A 17693-nucleotide genomic window follows, 5' to 3' on the forward strand; every position below is an offset into this window, starting at 1 on the left:
TTGCTTTGTCTCCTGCAGGAAATCTTATCATCCATTTGTTTGGAACAGTTTACACCCATATTCAGATACTCATGAAATAGACTTTCTTCTTGCACTGGTAGGTTATCTTCTCAACCCCTGTGTTAGGTAGACAGCATATTGCACAGTTCAGTACTGCATACTTAATGAGTATGAACACTAAATGAGAGCATTCCTTACCTATTTAAAACTGTGCTGCACGTACAGCTCATGTGATACTAAGGCACTGGGGCTGGAGTAAGATTCATCTATTGTAGTAATTCACTACCTAATGAATGACAACGGGTTTCCCGGTGTGATGGAGTTAATGGCTTCAGAGTGGTAATCAACTAAACACACTGACCAAATAAAATCCTAGACTATCTCTAGGATGCTCAGAGTCAGGCCCAACCAGAAAATAGTGCCTTCCATGCCTATCAAAAAATATCCTTGTTTTTTTCATGACAGACCTTAAAACCATACCAGTGTCCCTTTCACAGTTGTTTGATTTGTCTGTTTTCTTGTTCATGTTAATGCCCAAGGGTCATAACATTATAGATTTCCATGGTTTTATGCCTCTGAAAGGATAAAAAGATTCTGGATTTTATATGAGATCTTATATCTAATTATTGCATCTCAGTCAACAGCTGTCCACCGCAACCCTAAGAGTCAACAGAGTGCTTCTAAAATTATTGATCTTCAGGCTTCCTGGACAAGATATTCTTCCTGGACAAGTGAGTAATGGACAAGTTAAACAAGGAGTTTCCCAGTTTTTCTGTGCATATTTAAATGGGTAATTAGTTTCTGAAGGACATTTCTCTTTTGGTAGAATCTTGGCCTCTGGGCCTTCAGCGTATTACAAACTCTTTGAAACCTGGTATTGCATTTATTAAAAAGCTCATATCCCAGATTTCTTGCCAGAATCTGACACAAATCTACTATGCTGATGTATTTTTAATTGCAAAAAAAACATTCTTTAAAAAGACAGAAAATCCTTTGTAATACCTCCAATTTCTACACTTCCCAAGATTAAAAGTATGAATTATCATAGTTACAGTAGTTTATAAAAGTGGATGCCGAATTATGTGCCATCTCATTTAAATAAAGTGAATTTCTTACCATAACATGATTGTTAACGTAGGCATGGGAAAAGGTTTTGAACTTGAAAGAGTTCAATTTTATCAAAGAAGTTAAAAAAATTGGCACGGTGTTGTTAGATCCAGATTGTCAGAGGAATAAAAATTGTTTTATAGTATTTCTTGGAAATAGGTTATTATAAAGTAGAAGACCATATTTTTCTTATTCTAATTTCATCTGAAAGTTAAAAACTAACCAGTTGCAGCCAATTAAGTGACTCTTGTGTAACATGAGAATGAAATTGTGTTAAAACTCCAGTGTACATTTATTACATCATTTACTACATGCAATACAGTGGCTTTTGGAGAAATCAGGTATTAATGCCACTAACATCAAAGCATAAAAATAGACAAAATAATTGTATCCCCCTTTTTTTATATGCCTCTACATTTCATATTTCAAGTGACGTCTTCGTGCCATTATGCACAGCACAAGCAATTACAGGAGAAATGGGTTAAGCTTTTATAAGAGATTATACCTGAATGTAAGGATTTTTCCCCAAGAGCTTAAACAGGCTAAAGATTTATGAATACTCAATGGCATTTTCATAGAAAAACGTGTTATGTGGTAGATCTTCAATACCTAATCACTCTGCATCTTAGTTACATTAAATAACTTATTATAAAACAATTACATTTTTGTCTTTTTAATCTGATTATCTGATTCACATTAGAGTTTAACAAACAGAAGCAATGCACATCGATTCATTTTTACTTGTCAACCAGAAAAGCAGCACAGAATGCTGCTGAAGAGCCCGCAGGATTGTCACTTACGAAAACAGGGAGGGAATTATACCGAAAGCACTTGGACCAGATGTCCCTACAGCAGCATGTCCTTCAACGCTCTATGAAGATGGCACTCGTAACATATATGGGTCATACGAGGAGCTCTTCAAAGGCAGTCAAGGAGATAACCGATCATTGCATTATAAAAAAAAAGTTTCCAGCAGAAGGCAGCAAGCTTCTAAATATCTAGATCTAATGAAAAACTCAGATTAAACACCTTTTTACACCAATAAAAAATATTAAAGATGTAAAAATGAAGCAGACTAAGGTTCTGGCTCAATTCCAGGGCTATTTAAGTGTCAGTTTTTTTTTCCAAAGTAATGATATACACAAACTCAATTATGTAGTACTGTAAATAATTCTGGTTCACTAAGAAAATGTCACCATTGCAGATCAAAACTTCCTAATACTTTTGAGCTGATTAGAAGTGCAGTTTAAAATTCCCAGTAATAAAATGTAATGATAGAATTAGTCATCTTAAGCGTTTTCTTTCTGGTATTTGCAAAGTTGAAGAAAATATGAAAAATGTTTTTTTTCCCCCAATGTCCATTTTTTTCCCTTTTTGCAGCATTCCAAAAGCAGGTACTAAAAGGTATTTAAGAACAACTATTAAAGACATTTATCTAGACTAAAAATTCACTGTAAATGCATCCTACACTCTTCCTCATGGACCTATGCCTCTCCATCATCTTCTGTGTTTATGAAATGTGGTCCCCCTGATCTCACGGTCTCAGCTGCTCTGTACAAAGTTCTTCTGTGTTTTATATCCCTGCTACCTTCCTCTCTCCCCCTCAGGAGAAGGGTCAACAGCTGAAATGTTGTGGTTGTTCCTAATTTTTAGCATGTTCCAATGTAACAAGTACTGTAAATCCCAGCTCCCCACTCTAATCTCATAAAAGTTCCTTAAATTCTAAAGGAATTAATTAATATCTCACTATGTAACTGAATAATGTGAGCTCATGGGTGCTTTTTTCAATTTAGAAAAGTACGGTATTAAATCTTTGTAATGGTACTGTAACTCGGTCATGTACACATAAAGGGCTTTTTTATAGCCTAGTGCTCTGAACAAAAAGTGAAGAGCAGGCTTAAGAGGGTCCTAGATTGAGTTAACTATCTGGAAACAGGATAAAATACTAGTTTCAGTTACATCATTCATGTCAAGGTGCTTGTAAAGAAACAAAAAAGACCTATTTTAAAACAATTTATTACCAAAATACAATGGCAAAGTCGTAACAGATAACAGTCTATAAAGCAAATAAATTACTCTTGCTTAGCTTTCTGAAGGTAGTTACAATGTATCCTAAAACAATGAAAAGCAAGATCAGACCATAGTTTTGCAACTCTTTTTTGGCATTAAGGCATGCAGCTTAATGTGCTGAATTAAGTTACAAATATTAACCGTTCATCAACTATGTACAGTGAAAGAATAACCAATCGTATCTCAAAAACAGCCTTGAAGATTTTCTATGCTTTGGCTAAAAAAATTAGTGTTTCATCAGACATTTTAAAAATATAGATATTTTTAAAAAAACACATCCATTGCAATACTATACATAAGAAGCATTTCGGTATAAATCAATACAGTACCATGTGTTTTAATATACATCACAATATTTCAAATGAGTGGCAAATCTATGTGAATTTTATGAAATGGAAGGCACGCAGGAGAATGACTGCAGGATACATATTTTACATGCTGGCCCAGACCAGTTTTGTCACTTTCAGTCATACAACCACTATCTGCGCCCTTTTTTTTTTCCTCACACATTCCTAATATAAAGGCTAATATGAATGTTAACGTCTTACAGTGAAAAATGAAATAAATGAGCCTATGGGATAAGAAAAACAAAGCAGTGGTACCTAATTTAAACTGTTTTCAGTCAGAAAGTCAAACAAAAACAAATCAATTTAAAGAAACAAATCTGTTTTAAAAAATTATATTTTCAGTAATATACCAATGCAGTCATGTTCTGACTTGCTACTACTGTCAAATACAATATTCCTACCTTTTACAATTGTATGTTCTGCAACAAATTATGTCATAAATCCTAATGCAGTTTAACATCTTAGAATCCAGGTATTGTCTCATTAAAAGAATACCATCATAAAATATCTAATATCTACTGCTGTGGAGACATAACAGGTAAGTTAGTTAATGGGTTTAAGTGCAATTATTGATAAAAATCTATGCAATGCCTGGGGGACATTGCATAGAGATGTATTCACACCTGCTTCTGGATATGATGTTAAAAAAGGAAGTTATTAAAATGCAAAAATATTAAATAGAATCTTGGCATATGATGTGATGCAAATAAAGAAATCTGAAGGGTTTTGACTTGAGAAACATTTTGCATTGTAAATTAAGCATGAAAATAATTGGGTATGTTAATCACGCTTTTCAATTCTGTTGATAGAGGTCACTTATTTAATTAAATTCTCCCATTAATTAACACAGTTCATAACTTCTCAACCAAACTGTTCTTACGTGAAGACAGAAAAGGTTTTCACCCCTGAATAAAAAGTGTCAGTACACGTACAAAACGTAGCATTTTAAAATTAGAAGGAAAAGGTCAGTATGGTTTTGTTTGCTGTAAAACGTCAGTTAATAAATTCACATCAATAGCTGAGAAACATAAGAAACTAATTTTAGCCTTCATTTTCATGGTGAAGGCAGTTTCTTATAGCCATGCAGGTAACTTTTAGGTACTGAAATTACACTGAATGCCCATCCCAGCTTTGCAGCAATGTTGACATGTTTGATGAATGGGCTGGTAATACCTGCAAAGTAAAGCCATGTTTTGCAAGATAATCCTTATCATATTTGCAAAAGAATGTTGTTTTTTTCTAACAACATACATAGCAAATGATAAGTCAGATATTCACTTGTCGGTCTTTTAGAACTTGCCATCTACTGTATGCAAAACCTTTATGCAATTATATAAATATTGGAGAAAATTAAGCATGTGAGTTGAAACACAAAATATGTACAGTATAAGCAATTTAATGAGAACAACATTCCCTCAAAAATGAGTCATTAGGCATGGCCTGACAAAGACTAAGACACTGAATTATTCAGGGTTCCTAGATGGCCTATGTCTAACTGTATAAAAGTGGGTTCATACTTGAACCCATGAAGTTTATTTTGCTTATGGTGAGAAGATATCAAATGACAAGCCTCTAAAAACATTTAAAGTATGTTTTACATGTATAATTTAAAAAAAATAGCCTAAACAAATACAAAATGGGAACTATTCCTAATCTGTGTCCATACCATTGAAACCGCATCCAGAATCAGTTTAATTTCTATTCTAGAACTAAACGACCCTCATTAAAATGAAGTGTTATGAGGTAATCTCCTTTTAGAGACAGTGAAATATTATAAGAATAAGAAGTAGCAACAAAACATTTAAAAAACTTAAACTACATGTATAAGTCTTAGAAGTTTTAAATAGGTGTCACTAGATTACATCTGATGAAAAGTAGCAAACGTAAGTTACGTGCATGATGTAAAAAAACAACTATAACAACGTCAACCTAACATTAGAGAACTTAATTTTATACAAAGCTTTTTCTTTATACATCATGGATAAGAATATTCCGACATTCATAGGCATCATTTTACAGTTTGCTGTTTTTGATAAAATGTTGCCTTTTACTTTACAGAAGATCAGAATAAAACTGATACTATAAGAATGTCAACAAAATACCTCAAAAGTCAAACTGAATATTGGACCAAAGAACAATATAGATATATTGTCAGTTACGTCTACGTATAGTATTTTTCCAAAACAATACAAACTCAAGTATTTCACTACATTTCATTGCAATACTACTCAAAAAAAAAGGTACTTTCCTTATATGACTGACTAGCTCTTTCTTGAGAACATTTCATTAGGACAGAGAGGCAATAGCACCAATCTGAGAGATTAAAACGCATTGCCGTTTCAATAACGGAAAACTACATGCATAAATATAAATTAAATAAATATTTTGGGCAATACACACTCAAGAAAAATATACACAACAAAGCTTTTGCAAGTTTATAGATCTGTGAAAACTGGTGCTGTCAGTACTATTCATATACATTTAATATACATAGAACCAAATTATATATATTGTCCACAAACACGTTATATATGTGGTCTATGTATACTTGTGGTTCAAATGTGTGATTCACACCATTCTACAGTATTACACCATATTTAAACTAAAGCTGCCTTTAATCATGTTTGAAAAATATAACCCCTTGAAATGGGATGGAATCTATTTTTACAAAATAAATGGATTTAATGAGGTATGCAATGTTTTCCTTTTCTTTAGTCCAAATCTACATATGCTTGGTAGCAGACAACCTTTCAAAACTTTTCATAGAACATTCAAACTATGTCTGATTTAAATTCAAATTAAAAAAAAAAAATCAGGAAGTCCAGGATATGTACATTATTAAGGAAGTGTAAGAAAGTATAAAAAGCAGAAACTTTTTTGCTAACTTTTTTGCTTTGTGACGTAATGGATAACTCTGTCAAGTTTTGCGTTTGAGTGGGAAAGGAAAGACAGCCGCAAAGCTGGCTTTTGCTTTGCTACAGCTCGGAAGCAGGACAGCTCATCAAACAGCAGTCCAAGGTCAAGCCCTCCAGAAGAAGTCAGATAACAAAAAGACAGGCATCCTGCCCCATGGTCTTGACCAACTTGTGTTTTCCCCTTCCGGCTTCAGCAGCTAGGGGCTCTGCTCCTTGTTCAAAATTATATTAATGATCTCGCCTTCGTGCTCCTTCATGTGCTCCATCAGGTGCTCTTTGCTGGTGGACTCGAACCCGCAGATGCAACAGCAGAACAGCAGCACACAGTACTCCATCCCTGCCCTGGCAGGCACACCTCCTTTCTCAGGAGCGCTCTGGGGTCTTGTGGCCACACAAGGGCCCTGCAGTGGCTCTGATACCCCTGCGCCTTCCTCAGGAGTGGAGGCCAGAGGGTTAGGATCTGTTTTATTTGTTCTGCCACAAGGTCTCTCCACAACTGGTTCAACAATGGCAGCCTGCTTCTGAGCTAAACATGGGGACCTAGAGGAAGACATAAAGGAACATGAAGAAAGCCTGTCTGCACATATACACAGTATCCCAAAAACAACCACTATATTTTAATGGTGTGAATTTGGTAATACTAGCTGCTTTTAGCTAAATGCAAAAAAATAATGAACAGATTGCTAATAGTCTACTAATAAAGACGTATGTTCTATAATAACCCATACGTTTTTTAGATCAGTTAACTTAAACTCACCTGCTGCTTTGTGAAATGGCTTCATTAATAGCTTTGTTGACTTGCTCATAGTTATAATTTTGGTCACCAGCATGTTTCCACATGTGTGATTTTAGAGAAGGGGGGTGGCTACACACATATCCACAGAGAGAACATCTGGGAAAAAGAACAGAATGGCATTTAGCAAAAACCTATACCCATGCTTACAGATCATTCTTAACATTTGAAAGTTCAATACTTTTTTGTGATCTAAATGCTGCAGGTTTGATGCTGAGACATGTCACCAACTGATTTGGACTGGCTGTCACAAAATAGTGGTCCAGAATGGACCTGGGTAGTGTTGGCATTAGAGAGTCAGGGTCCTCTCGGTTTTGTGGTCAATAACTTGCAGGGAGGTCTGTGAGAAATGTACTTCACCACTTCTCCTCCACTCAGGACTGTCTCCTGTGAAATACGGTGGACTTTTCAAAGAGAAATGTTGGCCTTTCTCTTTCCCTCATGAGTCACTAGAAAGATTAAAAATAATTGAGGTTTCTGGATGGGTGGGTATGTAATTAAATCAAATTTTAAGAACAAAAGTCAGAGATATCACTAGAAAAAGGATGGCAACTAAACAACATGAAACGCAAAAGATCATATTGCTGCAGAAGTTTATTTATTTTTTTAAGTTTGATACATTAGATACCTTTCAAATCATTTATAAGGTTTCAGTTACAACATGGAACAAACAGGTTGTGTTACTGAACAGTAGGTGAACCTCTTGCCAGTACCTGCATATAGCCTGCAGAACTAGAATTTGCTTTTATGGATTCTGACAGAACAGGATTTTCACAATATCATAGCTTATGTATATACACTACAGTTCATTATAGTTGCTATCAGAGTGTTCTTAGACCAATTAATGTTACTGATATTTCAAACTGCAGAAAATAATTACTTAACTTACCAAAAGCAATTAGAGAAGACCGTCTTGCGATTTAAACAAAATCAAGAGGTCAAATACATATCCGAGTCACAACATGGAGAATACAGCTTAAGCTACAGCACTTAATGTACCTCCAGTGCTGGCATTAGTAACATGTAAACTGGTGAAGCTCCTCTCCACACTATGATGTCCAGAATGCACCCAGATGTTGACTGCCAGGTTCAGCTCAGCAGGATTGTAGTTTTGGCTTACAACTACCCAGTTATATAATGTCCTCCTCATTAGCCAATGATCAAGCTGGAAGTTCTCACAAAGTAGCGACAGTCTCCATCAGTGCCAACCTGACCAGACTAAATGGGTGACTACATGTATCAAAAAGGGCTTGGCAATCTGATATTTCCAAAGCATATGGAAATGAGGAGACATCTATGGAAAAGAACATCATTAACCATCCACAATCACCTGCAAACGGTTGCATGTACTCTGTGGATTGATTTAAAACATCTGCCAAATCCCAACCCAATCGGGATTGATCAAGTTCATTATTTCAAACAGCAGTAACAAGAAGAGTACTAATTATGGGATGCAAAATGGTTATAGAGAAAGCAAAGTAAACTTCCAGAAGTCACACAAAAGGTTATGTGCGTCGTGTGTAGCCTTTTCCTTTTTCCTGAACACGCTGAATCTCCATACCTGTACTGCTCCATTAGCTGCACGGCCTGGTGCTCCTGTGGGTGCCTCCTCATGTGGCTCTTGAGGCTGTTCATGTTTGTCGTCGCAAAGTCACAGCTGCAGCACCTGCAAGCAATTCACATACAGATTCAGGTATGGCTTCCAACGGAGAAGCAGCATCAAGACAACACTTCTCCTGTGAGCAGACATGCTATCCAACAGAAGACATTATCAGCAAGAACAGAAGGATCCTGCTCTGACAGTTGGCAGAAAAAATTGTTTTAGGACCTTTAATTAATAAGCTCCTTTAACCATAGAAGGGAAAATTTCTGTGCTTTCCAAGTGGCTGATCTTCTCAGTCTACAGCTTTGGCAATCTAACGTATCAAGGTCATTAAGCAATCTGTGCTCAATTTAAGGCGATCTACACCAGATTTGATTAAATCCAAGTTAATAATTAAAAATAAATAACTCAATTAAAATGTCTTTTAGCATAGGCATACAAATAGTTCTACTGCAAAATAATCATCAGTAGTTATTTTGGCATTGATGTAATGTTTGGGATACATTTGATTTCACATTACTAAATCACAACAACAACAAAACTTCTTATCTTTAAGCTCAGCATTTCAAAGATCAACCTTTTATGAAGAACCACAGCAGTGAATTGCTTGTTTTCCATAAAACATATGGCCTGAGGTTACAGTTTTGTGTGTCAGTCATTAGAGACCTGATTTGCACACACTGAACTAAAAACAAAGGTGTAGCTGAAAGACATGCAATATGTTACTTGTTTTCAGTAGCTTTTAACATATGGCTTGGTTCCAAAGGATAGTATGTCTCATATACACACACCATCCCGAGTGTGTGTAAACTACAGATAAAGTTATTACCAGTATTGAACAGTTAAGGGATCTTTTACTTTCTACTTACCATTACACATTTTCCAGGTTCCAGGTCTCACTACAATAACACCATGCCATCTTTTGACAACATATGTTTCTTTTTGCCTAATTTTTTAAAAATTATATTGAATTAAAACCAACATTAACTTAAATGTCTTAAGTGCATATAAATATATTTAGCTAATGAATGCCACCCAGTTTCGGCCTCTACATTAGCCTTCTCATATTAATATCTGTTCCTGTAATCATAGTCTAGCAACTGTGTGTTAAGGGATAAGGTACATCTTACAAACCTGTATGGCTTGTCAGAGTTGTGAATTCTTCTATGATTTCGAACCCCCACATACGTTGAGCTGGTGTAGTCGCATACATCGCATTTGTAGATTTTCTGAATACTGGTCAGACCTGCAAAAACAAGGTAAAATCAAGCTCAATTTGCTTTTTATAGGCTTTGGGCTATAGAAACTGCAACTCAAAAGATCTTTCAATTTAACAAGTGAAATCTTTTACACAGATTAAGTACAGTACTCAGCATTCATTGATTTATTTAAGAAACTGTATTATTGCATAGTTTTATGGCCATTTACAGTATCCCATAGGAATTCCCCTGTATTACAGACACTTCAATAACAGCAAAATAATCTTACCTTCTTCTGCACTCTTCTCTTCAGACTCCTCCACTGTTGCTGCTGTCTCAGTAACAGAAGACAAAGCTGCCAGTGCATCAGGCAATCCATGCTGGTCTCGCTCATGATTTCTCAGCTGACTCTAAAATATGTTTTGAAAATCATGAGAGCTAAACAGGCAATGTGTTATGATAAAAAAAACAACTAACCTTAAATAGGTTCCACAGATGCATTGATATTCCACAGCACTCTTTTTTTAGCTTGCTCTAGTCTCACAAAGAGGCATCATAAAAGCAAAACAAATACCCACCTATTTTCTCATCACTTTTAAAACTTTTCCAAAATCTCAATTCATCTGCCCTACTCAGACCCAGCTCTGCAGAAGGAACTCTTTCAAGCTGCACAAATGTCGCTCCCTGTTTAAGCAAACGATTGATCTAATCTTTTTGATCTTACTGATGTAGTGTAGCACAGCTTCATTTCCTTCCAGCAGTCTTACTTCCTACCTTGTAATAGAATGTTTCGTTGCACTGCTTACAGTGGTACATTCTGGTTTTGCAATGATTTATCATGTGGTTCTCCAGGTCCTTGCTGTCATTAGCGATGTGGTCACAGATGGGGCACTGGTAAGGCTGGCGCTGACGGTGCACTCTAAGATGCTGTTTGATGTACCCCTTGTTGCCACTAGTGTAACGGCACAAGCGGCAGCGATAAGGCCGATCGCTGTCTGGAATGAACTCCACCAGGTTGCCGTCCGGCAAGCTCGTATCGCTGTTGGGCTGGCTTTGGGCATTATCCTGCAACTCTTTGAGGATGTCTTCATCCGAGGCATTCTGGTCAGTCCTTTCTCTCAGCTTTTCGATCACGGTCAGCAGCGACATGCTGATTCCCATCTTCACGGGACCCTCGGGGATTCCCTCTTTGGGCTTGGGTTGCAGCTCCAAGTTGACCAGCGCTGTGCCCCCCTCCTTTATGTTGGTAAACTCTTCCGGGGCGTTTCGGACAGCCGAGGTCACTTTGTGTGGGGAGGCGCTGGCGATGTCGATGTATCTTTGACCCGTGTCTGGGGACTGGCTACTCAGCTCCACGATGCTCTTTATGCTAGCTTTCATCATCTCGGGGGTTCTAGTTGGCATGGCGACCAGGGCCTCCGCCGCCAAGGAGTGCAACCTCAAAGACTCGGAATGTGTCCTCCTGCGGACCGGTGGGATGTTTTCGTCGCTCGCGGTGGATGAATCTTTGGAAGCCTCGTCTTCACTCTGCTGCTTCTCGTTGTTACACCATCCGATCACCACCTCTTCTACGGCAACGCCACCTTTACTCGTCTGATAATCTCCTGGGTCATCCTCATAATACACCGGGGAATCCTCAGTCAGCGACCTCTTCTCCCCCTCTATGCGCGAGTCTATCAAGAATGGCTTGGTTGCAATAGCTTCTTCAGCTCCTGGAAGACGTTCCACTATGACATTCACATGTCCTGCTCGGTGGGGACTACAGCTTATGATCTTCTGAGCAGAGGAGAGGAGACTGTCTGAGGCACTGGGATCGTGCTCTGAATCAGAGGCAACCTGCTCTTCGACCACCTCCTCCTCTGTTGCAGGGACTTTTGAATGGTACATTTCCTCAGCACTCTCCTCCACCGCTGGGACTAAAGCAGCTTTGTCCTCACTGTCTGTGCCTGAGGTGCATAGCTTGATTTGAAAGGAAGCAGCACTGTTTAATGTCTCTGGCTTACTCACGGGAGTGAGGACTACAACAGCCTCATCTACCGGAGGGCCTGACGTCGAGTCCACCACGCAAGAGGTCTCAGACTCGTCTTCAAATATCGGATAGGAGCAGTCAACTAAACCAGCATGCTTCCATGCATGGGTTTTGAGCATGCGCTGCTGGCCGCAGGTGTAGCTGCAGATCAAACACCTGTACATGCCGTACTGCTCGTAGGTGTACCACTTTTTCTTCACGGGCTGAAGGTCCAAATTGTCCACACTTACGCTGGCCTCCACCCCTTCGATATTCACCTGTAAGCCCCCAGCGTACGCCAGCTCTTTGCCATCGGCTGTGGAGAGAATCCGGATCTCCCGTGTGTGATGTGGGTCCACGCTTTTGAGCTGCTCTTGATTTTCTACGTGAACCCTCACGTGGGCTTCCAGATCCTCCTGGTGCTTGGACGTGTAGCGGCACTCAGAGCACATCAGGATCACCTCGTTCTGCTGGTCGTGCTGTTTTATGTGGTCTTTCAGTAAGGTCAGGGTTGGGGAGATGAACTTGCACAGACTGCACTGGTAGCAGGTGATCGTTTTGCCACAGCTCGCGTACCCATTCTCCGATATATAGTATTCCTCCCGCACTTCCTCACTGCACCTTAGTGCATCCGAATCTTTTGCCATCTTCGAGGGGACTTCGTAGTTCTCTTTGCTTTCCACAGCTGCAGACGTGCAAGTGAGGTGAGGTCGCTTCTTCCCGGATAGCGAGCAGCGCCTGGGTCTTTTGTTTTCAACTATCTTGCTCAGTTTCTCTATGACCTGGATGAGGGAGTCGGTGGCCTTTTGCTTTTGTTTCCCATCAGAGCCCTGCAGACATGCGTTTACTGCCCTCTCAGGAATGAGCAAGGCATCCTGTGCTCTTCCGTGGGGCACCAGAACTGCAATACTGCTGCTCTCCTCCATCCCTGCAACCAAAGGACGAAGAAGGTTAAAAACACAGAACAGAAGGAATAATCAGTACATCACCGTGGTCTTTTGCACAGGCAGGGACATCTCTATTGCTCTGGAAGTATTTCAAGGGGAGATAAAATTAAGATGATGCCAGCGTCAATTCACATACACATAACCTTGCTTGCATATGCAAGACAAAGCATGAACACTTTTATCAGCATCCTCAATTTTACGCAAAGAGTTAATCTTCCTAAAAAAAGAGTGAATTACATTTTATGAATGTAGCATGTTCACAGTTCTATATATAGTTATATAAGCCAACATGTGTTTGCTTTTTCCTTCCCCCAGCTACTCACTAACTGCCACTGCTATTCCTGCCTGAGGCTGGTCAAGTTTAGCTCAGGTGCTGATTTCAATCAATCTTGGTGGGATTTCTCAGGGTCATGAAAGACATCCAGCCAAAATCCACAATTTCCAATTAGGAAGTTAAAAGACCCCAGTTATTAGTAATGGCAAATATAGATTACATCCCCGAATACGGCTTAACATTATCCAGCACCATGTTCTTTATGGATATAACAGTAGTTTCGACTTGTTCTTTCATGTAACTCTGGAACACACGACAATATATTGGATCTGGGTCGATGGATATGTTGAAAGAATGTCGGTCAATGACTTCTTGCAATCATCAAATATGACTTTTCTGGGGGAAAACACACGCCTGCTTTCAACATCAAGGGCATGTTCCTTGATTCGTCGCCACAAACGAAGGCACAAACTTCAGAATGACACTGTAAGATAAACTTACTGGAAGTTTCCGCAAGGGGACTAATGCCGATAACCGCAACAACAAGTTACACGTTATCATCCGTTCACACTTTTCATCACCTCAAGCCACATTCGCGAAATGCTGAAATACGGTTATGGAATAATTCACTTAATAACGGAAACATGCTAATGAGGAGCTGAATGACTTTTCCATGGGAATACATTTTTTTTTACCGATTCCCGAACACATAGAAGATACAACAGCGGCTAGCAAGGATTAGCAAGGACCTTAAACACGAAGAATGCAAAGCATTAAAAATAAAGAGAAATTATAAAAAATACAGGTTAACATCAAATAAATCAGAAATATGTGCTTGGGTCGACATGCATTTTATGCTCAGTAGATATCACATAGCTACTTCATGACTAAGGGGTGCCGGTGAACTACATATTGGCCACCGAATGCTTTCTAATAAGAGTACCAATCCAGATGAAAGTAGTACAACGTTTAAATTGAACTGCGTTTAGGCTATATATCGTGCAACCCCAAGACACGCAACCCGAGAGCAACGCTCTCAAAAAAATGCCAATGTGGGAAAAGGGGGCAGGACATCATGACAACTGTACTGGCTAACCCATCCACGAGTCAGATTTCCACACTACACACACACAAATAAAGGCAAACAGAACCAGTTCTCTTGTTTAATAAGTGTCTCGGCATCACAAGACTGTCACGCGTAGAGCAGATACTTACTGATCCAATAACACGATTTTCAATGATCTTTGGCCTCGGCAAACACAAGACTTTGATCTTTTCCTTTCCCAGTAACAGTGAACTCACACACACGGCACTCAAAATGGCGAGGATGGAGCAGGGATCACGTGATCCGCGCTCGGCCCGATCAGGTGATCAGAATGGAACGCTGGATTGCTGCAGCCTCGAGCTACCTTAATGGTAGGAGTTTCTTATAATCTCCTGCACCTTTCACGTTTTCTTTACAAATTGAGTTTAAATAATCCAGGCAGTCGTGTATTATTAATACACTTAAATGCGTTTTCAGCACTGTACTTTTATAGTAAAAGAGGGTAAATATTGTTTAGGTGGGTAGCTGCGTTAGCATGCGTAGGCTGCAAAGGAACAAGTAATAGGTTTATTCAATGCTGCAAAAAAGAAGAAAGAGAACACAACGTTTCGGCCGTGGAGCCTTCTTCAGGTGTGAGAGAGATAGGGCAGTAGGCAAAGGTAAAGTCATTTACCTTTACCATTTATCACTTTACCTTTGCCTACTGCCCTGTCTCTCTCACACCTGAAGAAGGCTCCATGGCCGAAACATTGTGTTCTCTTTCTTCTTTTTTTCAGCATGGAATAAACCTATTACTTGTTCCTAAATATTATTTAGATGCTCATATGCTGCAGAGAATAAATACTTTTTTATTTTTTGTTGTGCTGTAGCGCCATCTAGTGTTTTCCAAGGAATGATAATATTGTATGTTAAATAAAAGAAGACGCGCGACCTTAAAATTCAAAGAATTTAACGTGAATACTGGGTTGACTTCGGTTTCATTATTGCAAGGATACATCTGTGTTCCTTGAGATCACAATTTCATCCAAGAATAACTCTAAGAATGTACATTTTAATCCAACTCTTCTGAATAGCAAAACATACAGTAAGTTATTATTTGACTGCTACATGCTGTACAGTTCAATTAAAAGGATTACAGGGGAAGAAAAAAACTTAATTTTAATATTCTCTCTTGTAGTTCTTTTGACCAGCTAATGCATTTAAAATTTGTCAAATAAAAGAAGATGTGTAAGACAACATTGTAATATATGATTTAATTACAATGTTTTCTTCCATACACAATGCTATGAAGAACTGTCCTATTTATATTGTATTCGCTTTTAGGCCTTTGTAGGGAAATAATTTAATTGACCCCTCATTTTATCCAGGATTAATGATTCTTTTAGTGCTAATGTCATATAACTGCAGGGTAGAAAATTCCATAGGGATTTCCATCCATCTCTGCATGATAAAGAGATAGTAACTTCAATGCATCGAATAGGTGACAATATTGCGTTTCCTTGCAAAACTATATGAGCTTTATATTTAGTGGCTTTCTGGAAGTCTCCTTTTTTATTGCTTAACATGATTCTTAGTTAAGTAGTCCACATGGCATGTCATTCCTCTTGAAAGTCTGCACTGACAGACATGTTAAGACCCAAAAGGGTTACAAATGCGAGATGGCCATAATCGTTCACTGCAAACCGCTTCTTTTGGCATTAACTGTCTCGACCGAATATTATACATTAACTTATGTGAATTGCCAGATATTTGTATTTTATTTTTATTTTTTTTCAGCAATGTGGAGTACATCAGCGAGTGGTATTAAACATGAGCTACAGCACTCCAGCAGTGGCCTCTGATACACTGTCAATAAGGCTGATAAATGAGAGTAGTTTAATTAAAGGTGAGACTCGTGCTAAAGACGTTGCTTGCACTGCATTGTCTGCAGATCAGGGTTTTGAACAGAACCACAACCTGCCCTGTTTAGATCGAGTGGTAGGGGTGTGGAGGCATCATTTTGATCTGTGTGAGTATCCCACAGGGCAGGTTATTGATAAAGGCATAAGACACATGAGTTATAGGGTTCATTTCCTATACCAGTATGTCCTGCTTTGTGTTTATGAAGCTGGAGGTGCCCATAAACAACACTGTGAATATTACTAACATTATGTTGTTTAATGTAATATTATTGCCTCAAAGCACTGGGGTCCTGGGTTCAATTCAGCAATTGTGGTGCTACGTGTGTGGAGTTTGTATGTTCTTCCTGTTCTTTGGGTTTGCCTCAGGTGTCTTGCATCTGGTGCTTACTGGGATAGCTCCCCTGTGACCCTAAACTGGATGAAGTGGTTAGAAAATGGATGGATGTAAGTTGGTGAGCAATCATTTCCTGTTTTCTGCTTTTTCTCCCCCTTGTAGATGGCCTTTTTTGAAGGGTGAGAAACATCTTGCAATGTCCATCTTTTGTGTCCTTTTGAACATTTTTTTCATGAGTAAAGAAGCTTTGTAGGTGGTTAATCCAAGATTATTAAACTCTGGTTTTAAAAAGATGAGAAATTCACAACAGATTAAGTTGAATTCATAGCCGTACTTGCTAGGGAAACAAATACAGATGTAGACTTATACATTGGCACTGTCCATCTCCAACAATGTTATTGATGAATTTATGAGGTTTTATAAATATAACTTGGACTACTGTATTCATTGACATGTTTTCTAAGTACACTGAGCTCTCATTCGTCCCTACAAATGGCACTTTAACGATTTTAGTGAGATAACACAGGAATTGAATATTGTTTTCAGCAAGCTATTCATAAAACAGACTCCTCCGATACCTATTGTTGTCTGTAATACAATGTCCGTTTCCTCGACATACAGTAGCTGCTGAAGAAAACAACTGCCCTCTTCTGGTTTCTAGTGGGAATTGCTCTGTTTAATATGGACCATCTCTTACAAATCTTTTTTTTTTCAGATTAAAAAAAAAGACTTGCGCATATTCCTGGATTAATAAAAAAGAAAGGAAATCATTCTTTTAAATCTGCAATTTATTAAGGATAAAAAGGAACTTGAAGATGTAATCCCAACAAAGCCACTGTCATCTTTTTTTTTTAAAAGCCCTGTATTTAAATGAAGAGGTAAACTGAATAAAGGTTTTAAAATTTTAAGACTAAAGTGCTGCATAGAAGCAATCAACTTGGAACTTACTGTCATTGATACACTCTGTAGGCTCTGCTTGGAATAAATTACATCCTGTGTGGCTCTGATTATTTAATAATACATCTCCTGTTGTAGTGGTTTGGGGGTTTAATTTTGGTCTTCCCTTAGCTGCATGATGATAGCAAGTGCAGTGCAGGTGTCCACTTTTCCCAGCACACTCACGGCATTTCAAAGGAAACATCTGCCTTCC

The 17693-nt window shown here is 38.4% G+C and overlaps 1 protein-coding gene and 1 long non-coding RNA gene across 3 annotated transcripts in view; one reads left to right on the forward strand and one right to left on the reverse strand.

The window, feature by feature from the left end:
* Positions 1–17527, forward strand: part of LOC107080050 (uncharacterized) — a 21570-nt gene extending 4043 nt beyond the window's left edge. Inside the window, exons 5-10 of one of the 2 annotated variants that reach the window (XR_011182866.1) lie at positions 19–97; positions 638–731; positions 14551–14679; positions 16085–16193; positions 16576–16661; positions 17259–17527. This is a non-coding gene — a long non-coding RNA (uncharacterized lncRNA). Of the gene's footprint in view, positions 1–18; positions 98–637; positions 732–1859; positions 2388–14550; positions 14680–16084; positions 16194–16575; positions 16662–17258 lie in introns of those variants that run through there. The other variant, XR_011182867.1, reaches the window with a different exon arrangement.
* On the reverse strand, positions 3108–14584 carry znf507 (zinc finger protein 507). Its single transcript, XM_006641442.3, has 7 exons — positions 14479–14584; positions 10809–12970; positions 10324–10444; positions 9970–10081; positions 8794–8898; positions 7197–7331; positions 3108–6979 (listed from the first exon to the last, which is right to left on the reverse strand). Exons 2-7 carry the CDS (start codon positions 12966–12968, stop codon positions 6637–6639), a joined length of 2976 nt encoding a protein of 991 aa, XP_006641505.2. The 5' UTR covers positions 12969–12970; positions 14479–14584; the 3' UTR covers positions 3108–6636.
* Positions 17528–17693: the final 166 nt, after the last annotated feature.

Source organism: Lepisosteus oculatus, chromosome 20 (genome assembly GCF_040954835.1).
Source record: "Lepisosteus oculatus isolate fLepOcu1 chromosome 20, fLepOcu1.hap2, whole genome shotgun sequence".
NCBI lineage: Eukaryota > Metazoa > Chordata > Actinopteri > Semionotiformes > Lepisosteidae > Lepisosteus > Lepisosteus oculatus.